Raw genomic sequence first — 16,587 nt, 5'->3', positions numbered from 1 at the left:
AAGAGCACTTCCAACCTGTGCTCTTAGCACAGGTCCTCTCATTTGCTCTCCACTACCACTGCCATTTTTCTTTACCATCCTGCAGGTAAATTCTGTTATCATCCCCACTTCATAGAGCAAATGAAGAAACCAAGGCTTGGGAAGGTTAAGTTAACCTCTCTTAAGTTACACAGTTGGTAAATGGAGCCAATATTTGAAATCAGAGAGTCTGGAGTCCCATGTTTGTCCTATAAATTACACTCCTATACAACACCTGGAATATACACATCAACATGTGGATTGTAGGGTATGAGTGTTAAAAACTTTGAAGGGGCACCTAGTTACAAGATTGGGGAGTGACAACAATAAAAGACACACTCATGTGAAGTAAGTCAGAAAGAGAAAAACAAATATTGTACAATATCACTTATATGTGGAATCTAGAAAAATGGTAGAGATGAAATTACTTGCAAAGCAGAAATAGAGTCACAGATGTAGAGAACAAACTTACGGTTACCAAGCGGGGAAGGAAGGGTGGGATGAACTGGGAGATTGGGACTGACATATATACACTACTATGTATAAAATAGATAACTAATGAGAACTTACTGCATAGCACAGGGTACTCTACTCAATGTTCTGTGGTGACCTAAATGGGAAAGAAATCTAAAAGAGTAGAGATATATATACACACACATATGACTGATTCACTTTGCTGTACAGCAAGAAACTAACACAACATTGTAAATCAACTATACTCCAATAAAAATTAAAAAATTAAATAAAAGACATACTCATAATATAGGACGGGAGGATGTTTGGAATAACTGTACCATGGAAGGGTTCTATGACATCTGTTGGCATGGGAAGGGAAGTGCTGCCTTAACACTGGGGAGGAGCAGCCCACGGGGAAGATACCCGCATGGCCATCCCTCCCTCCTAGCTGCCTGGCACCTCGGTTCTACAGTCCAACTCACCTTTCAGCAATGTGTAGCTGCCTTGCTTCCAGTGACAGCTTACTCAAGGTTTTCCACATTGCCTCTGTTTCTGGGGTCATTTCCAGAGTCTCCAAGAAGGCTGCTGCCCTGGAGAGGGAAGGAAGCAAAGCACAAGGAATGAGTCCAGGGTCAGGAAGACACCAAGGAATACTAGTGATGGGGCAGGGGAGGAGGGGGGCAGGCAATTATTTGTCCTCTTCGTCCAATCTCCTCCCAGGACACCACGTTCTTTTCAGACATGGCCAGTTTTACTACCCATCCCAGGTCCTCAGAACCAGAATTTCCCACCACCTTGCTGGTTACCAGTCTAGCCCCTCACCTGGTGTAGTTGCCGTCATCAATGGCTGTTCCAAACTCAATAAGGCCCTCATCCAGTGTGTAGGCAACTGTAGTCACACCTTCAGTCACCATCACCTCGGTCTTTCCCCCGCCCCGCTCCAGACCTACAACATCACCCTGTAAAAATTCAACACCCCCATCCCACCAGAATTCCAAGTTAGCATTTCCACTGACTCAATTGCAGAAAAGACCCACCCTCATTCAACCCTACTGCTCATACACTGAGGGAATTACAGTGGCCCCTGTTTTTCTAACATTTAGTTTCTCTCAGGCAGATAAAAATTCCCTATCTATGGTAATATCCTTGGGTTAAAGTACACTCATAGCTATGATGGCACTAATGGCTAGGGATAAGTTGACAAAGTGTGACATCCACTTCTGCTACTGCCAGCAGTACTGCCAGCAGTACTATGACTCGGTATTCTTAAAGGCCCTCCTGTTAAAATTCAACTTGAACATACTTCCCAATGTATTGCTAAGTTCAACTGAAGAAACCACTAGGAATGCTTCCTACTCCCTCCCCCCGCCCCCACAAAAAGAAAGCAAGAGAGAAAGAGGTCAGTAAGCTAAAACCGAAAAAACATGAGCAGGAAAAAATGGAAGGTGAGCAAGTAGGAAGAATACAGTTGCCCTGAAGGCAAACATAGTATTAGGAGAATAAACTTTGGGTCCTCCAGCAGGATGGGGAGGCCAAATCTAAGGTTCCTTCATTAAACTGGGGATCCTCTCTTCAGTAAAGGGAACCAAAGGGGTACAGGTCATTAATATGCCTGATTCCTGCAGAGGCAAACACAAATCATCTCTGGAGGAAAACATGCCTATATGAGGCCCTCAGGATTCCAAAAGATTACATTCAATGTAACATGAGCTCACAATAAAAAATTACCAAAATATAAGTTAACAAACAGTTAACCAAAAAGTTAAATGAGTAAACAATACCTATAAACAACAGTTTTAGACCTCCATGGGTCTCAGATATCAAAAATAATAGTTAAGAAAAAAGACAGTTACGAAATATAAAATAATTATGTGTGAGATGTTTAAAGACCTAAAAGATGAAATGAAAAATTAAGCAAGGAACAAGAGACTATCAAAAATGGTCAGTCACGTTGGAGAAAGAACCAAATAAAACCTTATGAAAAATTCAATTTTTGAATTAAAAAACTCAATAGATGGTTTAAATAGCAGATTAGACAATGATGAAAATGAATTAATGAACTAAAAGATGTATCTCAAGAAATTATCCAGAATGTAGCATGAAGTGAGAAGGAGAAAGGAAATATGAAAGACAGGTTAAAAAGGTACAAAAGACAGAACAAGAAATCTAACATATACCTAATTAGAGTTTTGATGGAGAGACTGGAGAATACGATAGAAGAAGCAATGTTTAAAGAGATTATGGTTGGGATATTTGCAAGACAGGTAGAAATATGTGTACTCACAATTACAGGTAGCACAATATATACCAAGCAGGATAAATAAAAAGAAATTTATAGCTAGACACACTGTAGTAAAATTTCAACATGCCTAAAAAAAGATTTTAAAAGCAACCAGAGAGAAAAGACAGATCACCTATACAGAAAGGGCTATTAATAAACTTGTCAGAACAAAAGAAGTCAATCAATGGGACAATATGTGCAAAAGGCTAAGAAAAATTAACAGTCAATCTAGAACTGGGGGGACTTCCCGGTGGCGCAGGGGTTAAGAATCCGCCTGCCAATGCAGGGGACACGGGTTCAAGCCCTGGTCTGGGAAGATTTCACATGCCGCGGAGCAACTAAGCCCGTGCGCCACAACTACTGAGCCCGTGTGCCACAACTACTAAGCCTGCGCTCTAGAGCCCGTGAGCCACAGCTACTGAGCCCGTGTGCCACAACTACTGAAGCCCACGTGCCACAACTACTGAAGCCCGCGTGCCACAACTTCTGAAGCCCACATGCCCAGAGCCCATGCTCTGCAACAAAGAGAAGCCACTGCGCTGAGAGGCCCGCGCACCGCAACGAAGAGTAGCCTCCGCTCACTGCAACTAGAGAAAGCCCAGGCGCAGCAACAAAGACCTAACACAGCCAAAAAAAAATCTAGAATTGGGTGCTGAGTCCAAGTATCTTTCAAGAGCAAAGCTCTAAATAAAAACATTTTCAGATAATCAAAACCTGAACGTTTATCATCAAAAGACTTTCACTAAAGAAACTTCTAGGATAGCCTCATCCACCAGAGGGCAGACAGTAGAAGCAAGAAGAACTACAGTTCTGTAGCCTATGGGAGGAAAACCACATTCACAGAAATATAGACAAAATGAAAAGGCAGAGGACTTTGCACCAGATGAAGGAACAAGATAAAACCCCAGAAAAACAACTAAATGAAGTGGAGATAGGCAACCTTCCAGAAAAAGAATTCAGAATAATGATAGTGAAGATGATCCAGGACCTCGGAAAAAGAATGGAGGCAAATATCGAGAAGATGAAAGAAATGTAACAAAGACCTAGAAGAATTAAAGAACAAACTCCTAGAAGAATTAAAGAACAAACAAACAGAGATGAACAATACAATAACTGAAATGAAAACTACACTAGAAGGAATCAATAGCAGAATAACTGAGGCAGAAGAACGGATAAGTGACCTGGAAGACAGAATGGTGGAATTCACTGCCACAGAACAGAATAAAGAAAAAAGAATGAAAAGAAATGAAGACAGCCTAAGAGACTTCTGGGACAACATGAAATGCAACAACATTTGCATTATAGGGGTCCCAGAAAGATAAGAGAGAGAGAAAGGACCCAAGAAAATATTTGAAGAGATTACAGTCAAAAACTTGGGAAAGGAAATAGCCACCCAAGTCCAGGAAGCGCAGAGAGTCCCAGGCAGATTAAACCCAAGAAGAAACATGCCGAGACACATAGTAATCAAACTGACAAAAATTAAAGACAAAGAAAAATTACTGAAAGCAACAAGGGAAAAATGAAAAATAACATACAAGGGAACTCCCATAAGGTTAACAGCTGATTTCTCAGCAGAAACTCTACAAGCCAGAAGGGAGTGGCACGATATATTTAAAGTGATGAAAGGGAAGAACCTACAACCAAGATTACTCTACCCAGCAAGGAACTCATTCAGATTCGATGGAGAAGTCAAAAGCTTTACAGACAAGCAAAAGCTAAGCGAATTCAGCACCACCAAACCAGCTCTGTAACAAATGCTAAAGGAACTTCTCTAAGTGGGAAACACAAGAGAAGAAAAGGACCTACAAAAACAAACCCGTAACAATTCAGAAAATGGTAATAGGAACATACATATCGATAATTACCTTAAACGTGAATGGGTTAAATGCTCCAACCAAAAGACACAGGCTGCTGAATGGATACAAAAACAAGACCCTTATATATGCTGTCTACAAGAGACCCACATTTCAGGCCTAGGGACACATACAGACTGAAAGTGAGGGGATGGAAAAAGATATTCCATGCAAATGGAAATCAAAAGAAAGCTGGAGTAACAATACTTATATCAGATAAAATAGACTTTAAAATAAAGAATGTTACAAGAGACAAGGAAGGACACTACATAATGATCAAGGGATCAATCCAAGAAGAAGATATAACAATTATAAATATATATGCACCCAACATAGGAGCACCTCAATACATAAGGCAACTGCTAACAGCTATAAAAGAGGAAATCAACAGTAACACAGTAATAGTGCGGGACTTTAACAGCTCATTAACACCAATGGATAGATCATCCAGACAGAAAATTAATAAGGAAATACAAGCTTTAAATGACACAATAGACCAGACAGATTTAATTGATATTTATAGGACATTCCATCCAAAAACAGCAGATTACACTTTCTTCTCAAGTGCACATGGAACATTCTCCAGGATAGATCACATCTTGGGTCACAAATCAAGCTTCAGTAAATTTAAGAAAATTCAAATCATATCAAGCATCTTTTCTAACCACAACGCTATGAGATTAGAAATCAATTACAGGGAAAAAAACGTAAAAAACACAAACACATGGAGGCTAAACAATACATTACTAAATAATCAAGAGATCACTGAAGAAATCAGAGGAAATAAAAAAATACCTAGAGACAAATTACAAAGAAAACACGATGATCCAAAACCTATGGGATGCAGCAAAAGGAGTTCTAAGAGGAGAAGTTTATAGCAATACAAGCTTACCTCAAGAAACCAGAAAAATCTCAAATAAACAATCTGACCTTACACCTAAAGGAACTAGAGAAAGAACAAACAAAACCAAAGTTAGTAGGAGGAAAGAAATCATAAAGATCAGAGCAGAAAAAATTAAATAGAAACAAAGAAAACAATAGCAAAGATCAATAAAACTAAAAGCTGGTTCTTTGAGAAGATGAACAAAATTGATAAACCTTTAGCCAGGCTCATCAAGAAAAAGAGGGAGAGGACTCAAATCAATAAAATTAGAAATGAAAAAGGAGAAGTTACAAAAGACACCACAGAAATACAAAGCATCTTATGAGACTACTACAAGCAACTCTATGCCAATAAAATGGACAACCTGGAAGAAATGGACAAATTCTTAGAAAGGTATAACCTTCCAAGACTGAACCAGGAAGAAATAGAAAATATGAACAGACTAATCACAAGTAATGAAATTGAAACTGTGATTAAAAATCTTCCAACAAACAAAAGTCCAGGACCAGATGGCTTCACAGGTGAATTCAATCAAACATTTAGAGAAGAGCTAATACCTATCCTTCTCAAACTCTCCCAAAAAATTGCAGAGGAAGGAACACTCCCAAACTTTTGACAACATTCAACCCCCATTTATGATAAAAACTCTCCAGAAAGTGGGCATAGAGGGAACCTACCTCAACATAATAAAGGCCATATATGACAAACCCACAGCAAACATCATTCTCAATGGTGAAAAACTGAAAGTATTTCCTCTAAGATCAGGAACAAGACAAGGATGTCCACCTCGCCATTATTATTCAACATAGTTTTGGAAGTCCTAGCCACGGCAATCAGAGAAGAAAAAGAAATAAAAGGAATACAGATTGGAAAAGAAGAAGTAAAACTGTCACTGTTTGCAGATGACATGATACAGTACATAGAGAATCCTAAAGATGCCATCAGAAAACTACTAGAGCTAATCAATGAATTTGGTAAAGTTGCAGGATACAAAATTAACGCACATAAATCTCTTGCATTCCTATACACTAACAACGAAAGATCAGAAAGCGAAATTAAGGAAACAATCCCATTCACCACTGCAACAAAAAGAATAAAATACCTAGGAATAAACCTACCTAAGGAGGTAAAAAACCTGTACTCAGAAAACTATAAGACACGGATGAAAGAAATCAAAGATGACACAAACAGATGGAGAGATATATCATGTTCTTGGATTGGAAGAATCAATATTGTGAAAATGACTATACTACCCAAAGCAATCTACAGATTCAGTGCAATCCCTATCAAATTACCAGTGGCATTTTTTACAGAACTAGAACAAAAAAATCTTAAAATTTGTATGGAGACACAAAATACCCTGAATAGCCAAAGAAGTCTTGAGGGAAAAAAACAGAGCTGGAGGAATCAGATGCCCTGACTTCAGACTATACTACAAAGCTACAGTAATCAAGACAGTATGGTACTGGCACAAAAATAGAAATATAGATCAATGGAACAGGATAGAAAGCCCAGAGATAAACCCATGCACCTATGGTCAACTAATCTATGACAAAGGAGGCAAGGATATACAATGGAGAAAGGACAGTCTCTTCAATAAGTGGTGCTGGGAAAACTGGACAGCTACATGTAAAAGAATGAAATTAAAACACTCCCTAACACCATACACAAAAATAAACTCAAAATGGGTTAGAGACCTAAATGTAAGACTGTACACTATAAAACTCTTAGATGAAACATAGGAAGAACACTCTTTGACATAAATCACAGCAAGATCTTTTCTGATACATCTCCTAGAGTAATGGAAATAAAAACAAAAAATAAGCAAATGGGACCTAATGAAACTTAAAAGCTTTTGCACAGCAAAGGAAACTACAAACAAGACGAAAAGACAACCCTCAGAATGGGAGAAAATATTTGCAAAGAATCAACAGAGAAAGGATTAATCTCCAAAATATATAAACAGCTCATGCAGCTCAATATTAAAAAGATAAACAACCCAATCAAAAAATGGGCAGAAGACCTAAATAGACATTTCTCCAAAAAAGACATACAGATGGCCAAAAAGCACATGAAAAGCTGCTCAACATCACTAATTATTAGAGAAATGCAAATCAAAACTACAATGAGGTATCACCTCACACTGGTTAGAATGGCCATCATCAGAAAATCTACCAACAAGAAATGCTGGAGAGGGTGTGGAGAAAAGGGAACCCCCCTGCACTGTTGGTGGGAATGTAAATTGATACAGCCACTATGGAGAACACTATGGAGGTTCCTTAAAAAACTAAAAACAGAATTACCATATGACCCAGCAATCCCACTACTGGGCATACACCCAGAGAAAACCATAATTCAAAAAGACACATGCACCCCGGTGTTCACTGCAGCACTATTTACAATAGCCAGGTCATGGAAGCAACCTAAACGCCCATCGACAGACGAATGGATAAAGAAGATGTGGTATATATAAAGAATGGAATATTACTCAGCCATAAAAAGGAACGAAACTGGGTCATTTGTAGAGACGTGGATGGATCTAGAGACTGTCATACAGCGTGAAGTAAGTCAGAAAGAGAAAAACAAATATCGTATATTAACGCATATATGTGGAACCTAGAAAAATGGCACAGATGAACTGGTTTGCAGGGCAGAAATAGAGACACAGATGTAGAGAACAAATGTATGGACACCAAGGGGGGAAAGTGGCGGGGGGGGTGGGTTGGTGGTGGGATGAATTGGGAGATTGGGATTGACATGTATACAATAAGATGTATAAAATAGATAACTAATAAGAACCTGCTGTATAAAAAATAAAATAAAATTCAAAAATTCAAAAAAAAAACCCAGAAACTTCTAAATGATATTCTTCAAGAAGAGGAAGAAAAATAACTCCAGAGGGAAGATCAGCAATGCAAAAGGAAAAGGTGAACAGAGAAACTGGCACTATGACAGTAAATCTATACAAATTCTGTCTGTATAAAATAATAATGTCTAACTTTGGGGATAACAGAAGGGAACCAAAATACTAGACAACAATGGCAAAGGGGAGGTAATCACATTTAAAGTCTTTTATGGTCCTTGTATTGTTTGCAGTGCAGGGGGGGTTAGATGCTGATTAACTTTAGACCTTGTTAATTTAAATACATGGTGAACTTCTAAGGGTAACTGCTATAGAAATAGGATGTGTAACCTTCAAACCAAAAAAGTGAAAAAAAGAGTATTTAGAAAAGGACAACCCCCCGACCCCTCACAAAAACTCAACCTTAATCAGTCTAAAATGAGGCAAAAAAGGAGAAAAAAAGAGATATAGAAAGAACAAAAAGGAAGTATCAAGTGCTCTACCCACACCCACACCAGTCATCCTAGCCTACCATAGGGGCCTCTTTTCTCTGTTTGCATAGGCTCCTCCCAGATTTTGGAATATTACTTGTGTGTGCGATGTTGTCGTGGGATAGGAGAGAGGGTCTGATCAGCAGTCTTAAAAAAATGGAACTCTGAATGGCTTGTAACAGAGAATCAGCACACAAGGAGGTGATACGGAACTACTCCTCCTATTGGGGATCTTCCAGCCTAAGGGGACTCCATGTTATGACTTGGTGAATTCCCACTATAATAGAGACCCATACTCCAAGGGTCTAATATAATGTCAGGAATCTGAACAAGGATGGCTCTGGGGCCTGGTCCACTGTGGGAAGGAGTCTAAGCGTCACCTGCCAACTCTATTAAAGAGATTATGGGTGGTGGGCAGAGAAACCAAGCACACTTCAGAGCCTACTCAGGGTTCTAATTAATCAGCTCAACACTCTGTCTGAGGTGCCCTGTGTCAACATACCCTGATAGAGGACATGGTGACTCTCTCAGGTGCCTCAATGTTGTACCACACACACAAGTTGTTTCGGTTCTGAGCTACCAGCACATCACTTCCTGGGACCCACTGCACGTAGGAGCAGAAGCTGAGGATCATTGTCTTAGAGCAGCTCTCAATGTCGTACAGGTGCAACTGAAGGAGGAAGAAGCAGATAGCACAAGTAAAAGGAGATAAGGGTGTCTTCTCATCTTGACAATTTTCCTAATGGTGAAATGTGGTGAGCTAACCCACCAGTCAGGTACATGCTGAATTTCAAAGCTTACTGATCTTCAACCATAAACCCTTCAAGTTTATGCTGAGTTGGCATATTCTGACTCTGGCCAAATAAGAGATGATCAAAAGAGCAAAGATCTACACCCTAGGAATTTAAGTTAGGTGAAGGTCAGACTTTTTTTGGCTGCGCTGCAAGGCATGTGGGATCTTAGTTCCTGACCAGGGATCGAACCTGCACCCCCTGCAGTGGAAGTGCGGAGTCTTAACCAGTGGACCACCAGGGAAGTCCCAGACTTTCATTCTTAGAATAACTCTGGGCCAGAGTTACCAGCCTGGATTACAAAAGTAAGGGCACCAGATGAATTAAATGGTCTGGAAATTTGTGATGGCTTTCACATCACAATGAAAATGAAACAAAAAATCACCAGAGAGTCCCTTTTGCCCCTGAGGTTGAACTCTTTGGTGATACCATATTGAGATCAGAATCAATAAGGGGCTAGGGGGAGACTGTCCTCAAGCCAGCTTCAGTGCCGTCAGATAAGTGTCGCTGAAGAGCACTGGAGCAGTAGGTGTGGGCTAAGGTCAGCTAGGCATGAGGAAGAGGAATGCAGGGGTAAGGATGTTTCATGAGGGCACAGATTTGTGAATAGTAAGAGAGACATCAACTCCCAAATTCCTCTCTTGACTTTGGTGCCATCATGACACAATCTCCTGAAGGGTAAAATGGGATGGGTGGTGATAGCAGATACAAAGAATGTTGATTCTTCTGTGCCTTTTGCTATGCTAATGGCATAGCCCTAAGAAATTATGTCCTATCCTGCCTCCCACAGTCCCTGCTGGCAGCTAGTACCACATCCTTTATGGACCAGTCTATGGCTAAGGCCTTAGTAACCCTCCTCACACGAAGTTTCCGGTCCCTGAAGAGAAGCTTGTGCCCAGTCTCATTAAGTTCCAGCCAATCCACACGGCTCTCATGGCTGATGGTGCCAATGTTGTAGCCACCAATCAGGTCCACTAGAGAGTAAAGGAAACAGGGTTAATCACATACAAGGCATGAGGTGGCCTGTGAAAGTCTGGCTTTAAGAATGTTGCATTAGCCTAGAGAATGTCACTCAGGAATGGAAATGGGCAGTACAACATAATTTTGCTAAGATGCTTAAGATGCTGTATTTCTTCTAAAATTATAGAGGTTTTGTTTAACTCTTCAGTTATTAACTCAAAAGATCCAGACTCATCAAGAAATGTGATTCCTCTCTGGGACTCTCGGAGTTGTCTCAGAGCAGGTCAGAACTATGGAGCAACTGGCTTCTGTTCTCATGATGAACCACAATTACAGCAAACACACCAGTGAGAGAAAGCTGATGAACGAAATGACCCTGGTGATCATACGTGCTCCAAGGAGGTACCTGCATATCTGAGTGGCAGTGATATAAGAACACTTAGGGACAAAGAGTGGTGAAGGCACACAGACAAAATAGGAGGAACCTCTAACTAAAGTTAGGCTGGTCAGTGCAGAGGATGAATATTAGTTTGGTCTGAATTTCGTAGGCAATATAAGAAACAGTCATGTTTAGAACAGACCACTCAGGGTTGGCTAGGGTGCTTTCAGGGAGTCTCTTGAACAAAGCCCATTCACAGGTCTTATTGATATACATTATCAACAAGCAATGTGCCTGCTTTTGTTACCTATGCTTAAGCTAAAGACCAAATGCCAGCGGATGTCCACTAATGGGAAGACCAACTTAAAAATGAATTTTCCTTTAATTAAAAAGCAAAATGATAAATCCATGTTTCAATGCCCCGATTATAAGTACAACCATAGAAAGCTAGAGCTGTGGGGACCCTACTTCTGTGAGCAGCCTGAAATTACATACAAAATTATGCGTGTAGATATTTTTCTGGGAAAGGATCTATGCTTTTAATTAGATACTCAAAGGGGTCGATGACCCAAAATGGTTAAGAGAAGAACTCTGTCAATGTACATTGAAGATAAGACCTACAGAGTGAGGTGACTTGTCCAAAATCTCACAGCTCATTACTGCTGAGAGAACTTAGGCCACTGGAACTTAGAACTTAGGCCACTGGACTGTATTATTATTTCTATTACAGATACTTACATTTCTGAGCTCAGCAACTTCAGGTGAAATAGAAAATTCATGAAATGTCAAAATATCTTAAGAACAGACCCATATGTATATGGAAACTTGATTTATGAGAGATGACATTACATACTAGTGAGTGAAGAATGGACTTTCGAACAATGGTTAAACATATGGAAAAAAAATAAAATTAGATTCCTACCCACATTATGCACAAAAATAAATTCCAGGTAAAAAGCAAAATTTTAAATGCCAAAATACAGGAGGGAGTAGGGAGGGATTTCTTAAATAAGACCTCAAAAACCACAAACCAGGGAGATCAGCTCAGTGCTTTGTGACCACCTAGAGGGGTGGGATAGGGAGGGTGGGAGGGAGGGAGATGCAAGAGGGAAGAGATATGGGAACATATGTATATGTATAACTGATTCACTTTGTTATAAAGCAGAAACTAACACACCATTGTAAAGCAAATATACTCCAATAAAGATGTTAAAAAAACCCCCACAAACTATTTATTAAAAAGTGATATACAACACTCTAAACTGAACTATACTTCAGTAAAAAAAAAAAAGTGATAAAATGGACTACATTAAACTTAAAAATGTCTAAATACTAAGAAATGCTGAAAAGGAGAGAAAAGACAAGCCACAGGCTGAGACAACAGCTGCAATGCAAATAACCATCAAAGCCTATACACGCACACACAGAACTCCTTCACGTAAATAAAGAAAAGACAACCTAATTTTAAAAATAGGCAACGGATATGAACTGGCAATTCACAGAAGAAATCCAAATGGCCAATAAACAAATGAACAAAAAAATTAAAACAATGAAATATATTTCCATATACATCAGATTGAGCCAGATAATGAAGTCCGGCAACTTCAAGCATTGGAGAGGAAGTGGAACTGTAACTGGGGTGGGAGTGTAAATTGGTACAAACTCTTCAGAGAGCAATTTGGAAATATTCAGTGAATTGAAGATGTACCTCTTTTACGATTCAGCAATTCCATGCTGGGTATAAATCTTAGCGAACTGAAATACTGTAACAGTGAAAAACCAACAAATGTCCATCAATAGAGAAGAGAGAAAAGATCCAAGGTAAAAATAATGAAATGTAAGGATTTGACAGAACTGGGTATGGGTACACAAGTAATAATAATATTATTATTATGAATAGCTAACATTTATTAAGCACTTATTATATACTAGGCACTAGTCTAAGTGCTTTTCATATGAAGTAGGTCCTATTTTTATCCCCATTTTGTAGATGAGGAAATTGAGATACAGAAAGGTGAAGTAATTTACCTATGATTACACATGTAGTAAGTAGAGAAGTGGGGAGGTTTGACTCCAGAGCCCTGTTCTTAATACCTACACTACCTGGATAAGTTATTCTCTAAACTTTTTAGAGAATACCATGCTATTCTTTATACTTTTTTCCTATGCTTAAAACATTTCATGATAAAAAATTAACTATTAATATATACAATACGATTTATAAATGTGAACATTTGTGAAATGCACATAAAGTTTGTCATCACTACTTATTAATGACAAACTAAACAGAAAGTAAGGCCCCTTCCAGTTCTAAGAATCTGTGATCCTATGAAGTCTAAACAGGAAAATTCTTAAATTTGCTAATGGTTCTTTTCTACAATTCACAATTTTCCAGCCCTGAGATATATGCCTAGAGAACATGAATAATTATATGGGCAGGCCTATACTTACCAATGCATCTGTATCTAGACTTCTAGATATAGACATACACATATGGATTTAAACATTTCACATATCCACTGTAAGAATGAGGTCACACATTTACCTGATGCCTCTCAGATTCCTGGATTCTCCTCTGCACACAATCCTGTGACATGGAAGTGCTTTACAAACATCTATTTTGTTATTACAATTATGAGAGAGTCTTACTCACCTACAGCAATAGTCTTAATATCAACAAGATAAGCCAATTTCTTATTATCCTCCATTCCTCGCTGGCGCCTCTCATTAATACGGACACTGAAACATGAAGGGTCAGGTGAGGCAAAATGGGCTTAGGTAGCTGGGATGTTTAATAGGAGCTCTGAAATACCATATGGGATGAAGATTTTAGATTAACCTGAGGATATAGGAGTTAGAAGTCAAAAGGAATTCTTTTGGGTTCCAAAAATTTCGAGAACCTGGTGGGGTTACCTGATGAGATGGGGGTTCATGAATTCAGTACGTACAGAACCCAGGGTATCATTACTCCCATATTCCACCAGGGTTAGCTCTCCAGCATTGAAGATCATGCATACCTGGGGATGAATGGAATTGTTATACAGTGGAAAGATTACATGAAGAGAAAAACAGTCGAGGGAGGTGTACCATGAGTTCAAAGTGACACCCACCTTTCTGTTTATTCTGTTCCTCTGCCTATTTCACCCTCCCTCTTTATCTGCTGTTTTCTCAACCCCTTGCCACTTGCCATCCTCCTACACAGAAGCTAGAAGGAGGCTTATCAGGACAGTGATGGTGAATCAAACTCTACTCACATTTTCATTTTCAAAGAAATACTTCTCATTGCCACCAGATCCCTGCCAAGCTACCTGTTAAGGGGGGAAAAGACATAGGGAACAATGTGGATAACTATCCAAGATAATGCTGAAACAACAACAGGGTGGGATGCAGAGAGATCGAATTGGGGGACGCTTTGACACTGCACAAAAGAGAGGCTATGTCAGATTTTGCCCTAGTCCCTATGCTTCTGGGAGATGGTGTAAAAACAGTCCAACAACGGTGATTCATATGCCGGGATTCTAAGCCTCCTGGGTCTCATTCCCTGAAGCCAGGTCCCCCACACCAGAATGTCAGAGCTTCCCATGGAGATCTTCCCCCAGCGACCCTGGCTTGCCTGAGTAGCACCTCAGGACGCCCCATTCCCCACCTCTCCATTTTTGGTTCCTACCTCACTAAGGCGATTAGTGTTCAGGTCCCCCAGCAACAGTGTGTCTGACGTGTGGGCCACCAGGTAGCGTTCCTTCCCCAGGATTTTCACCTCTTCCACCTCATAGCCATAGTGTGACTTGAGTACCACTCGGGTCCCCGATGAGAGGTTCTTCACAATCACCTTGGTAGGAGACGAGTCTGAGCTCCCCAGGCTTCCCCCAATCCGAAAGAGGGGTGAACATGCTGTGCCCTTCGCCCACCTTCACAGGGCTAAACAAAGTAACATCTTTTTTCCTTGCCTGGCCTAGGATATTCTTGGTAAAAGGGACACCTCACATTTACATAATGCTTCACTATTTATGAAATGCTTTAATATATTATCTCTTTTGATGTTTATAATACATATGATTCTGAAAGTTCCACTGGGTTAAACCAATCACTCTCCCTATGTTCCTGTAGCTCTTTGTACAAACTTTTATGATAACTTTACCACAGTGTGCTGTATTATTTTCTGATATGTCTGTCTCCTTTGCTAGAACGATCTTCTCAAATAAGGGACAATGTATTACAGATAACTATCTTTGAATTCTCAATGCTTAACGGTGCTGACACATAAAGAATGGATAAATATTTCTGGAGAAAATGGAAGACTAAAGGAATCAATGAATAATAAATGAAGGAAAGGAGGGTGGAGGTAGAGAAAAGAGAATAGTGGGCTCAGAAACTAAGAAATGAGCTTGCAACATCATACACAGTGAGTTCAGAGGCCTTACAACAAAAGAATTCAGAATTATAATCCTATTTATCAACTTCCCCAGTTGCCATCCTATAGGCAGTGAAGTTTTAAACCAGGAAGATGTAAATGGCAATCTCTGTACCCCTTAAACCTGGTGGTTAATCCTTTTCTTACAATAAGCTGTAAGAACTATAGCAAGAAAGCTGCCAGAGAGTTGCCCTGACACATTCTATTCCTCAGAACAGCTCGGCCAGAGGTTAATTTGACTCTGTGCTGTGGCCAGACGGCAGGGAAGTAATACAAGGATGAGTGAGCCATGGCAAAATCTCAGTGTGGCAGGCTATCAGCCGCTTACCTGGCTAGGTCCCACATACGTCAACTCAAACTTATTCTTGTAAATGCTCCTTCGGAGGCAGCAGTCAAACTGTTCCACTCCACCACAGAGTGTGCCCTGGAAGAGAAAGTGACAGCATAAAGGGTAACACACACAGTACGTAGGCATGTAGAGGGTAGAGACACTCTCAGATCCTAGGTTCTAGAATCTACAGAAGAGTTGGCAGTAAAAGGGCTGGTAGTTTTTGGAAGTACCAGCAGGAAAGAGGTGGCAATTGCAGGACTCAAGAGAATCACATAGTGATGGGATGTAAGGGAGAAATCATCCCTGCCTATAAAACTCTTGTCCCATTTGGCCTCCAATAAGGTATGCATTTCTCTTTCCTGCCTGTAACGTCAGAGTTTTAGGTTGTGGTCAAAAGGGAAGAGGAGATTCTCTAGTGTCAGGAGAGAGTGCTTTAGGATAAGGTGGGATTTCTCTTAATTTGAAGAAAGTCACCAAAGCAGGAAGGGGTTACTAGTCACACACCGCACAGAGTCGTGAGCCATCCCGCTTCCAGGCCAAGGCAGTGATGGTGTATAAGTTGGCAATCTCCTTGGGCTTTGCCTCTTCCCAGATGCTTCTTCGAGGGCTCCAGTTGAGTACCCGAAGTCTGAAATTAAGTATGTGGCTTTTAGAAGAGTTGGAGGCTGAGAAAAACTGAAAATGGGCCTGTAACAGAAGGAAATTAGTCTTGCTACATCAGAGAACAGAGGAAATAAAAGAGAACAGACAAGTTGGGAGGTCTAGTAGGAGAGGACAAAAGTGTTCAAAGGAAGTAAATTGGGAAAATCAAGTCAAAAGTAAAATGGAGTAAGAGAGATAGGAGTGGAGAAAATAAAAAGAGATTGTGGCTGGTGAGAAAAATGAGCTGTT

The 16,587-nt window shown here is 40.0% G+C and overlaps 1 protein-coding gene across 1 annotated transcript in view; it reads right to left on the bottom strand.

Annotated features, from left to right (window-relative positions):
- Positions 1-16,587, bottom strand: part of IFT172 (intraflagellar transport 172) — a 41,674-nt gene that overhangs the window by 18,346 nt on the left and 6,741 nt on the right. Inside the window, exons 9-18 of the mRNA XM_082427929.1 lie at positions 16,201-16,324; positions 15,694-15,789; positions 14,622-14,783; positions 14,209-14,262; positions 13,868-13,971; positions 13,608-13,693; positions 10,477-10,589; positions 9,327-9,494; positions 1,297-1,433; positions 957-1,064 (exon numbers count right to left, since the gene is read on the bottom strand). Coding sequence (XP_082284055.1) covers positions 957-1,064; positions 1,297-1,433; positions 9,327-9,494; positions 10,477-10,589; positions 13,608-13,693; positions 13,868-13,971; positions 14,209-14,262; positions 14,622-14,783; positions 15,694-15,789; positions 16,201-16,324 — 1,152 coding nt within the window. The remainder of the gene's footprint in view (positions 1-956; positions 1,065-1,296; positions 1,434-9,326; positions 9,495-10,476; positions 10,590-13,607; positions 13,694-13,867; positions 13,972-14,208; positions 14,263-14,621; positions 14,784-15,693; positions 15,790-16,200; positions 16,325-16,587) is intronic.

The sequence above is a fragment of the Balaenoptera physalus genome, assembly GCF_965194825.1.
Source record: "Balaenoptera physalus genome assembly, chromosome: 15".
NCBI classification, from domain to species: Eukaryota; Metazoa; Chordata; class Mammalia; order Artiodactyla; family Balaenopteridae; genus Balaenoptera; species Balaenoptera physalus.
The sequence above is the reverse complement of the archived record's forward strand: the minus strand, read 5'-3'. Positions and strand labels throughout refer to the sequence as shown.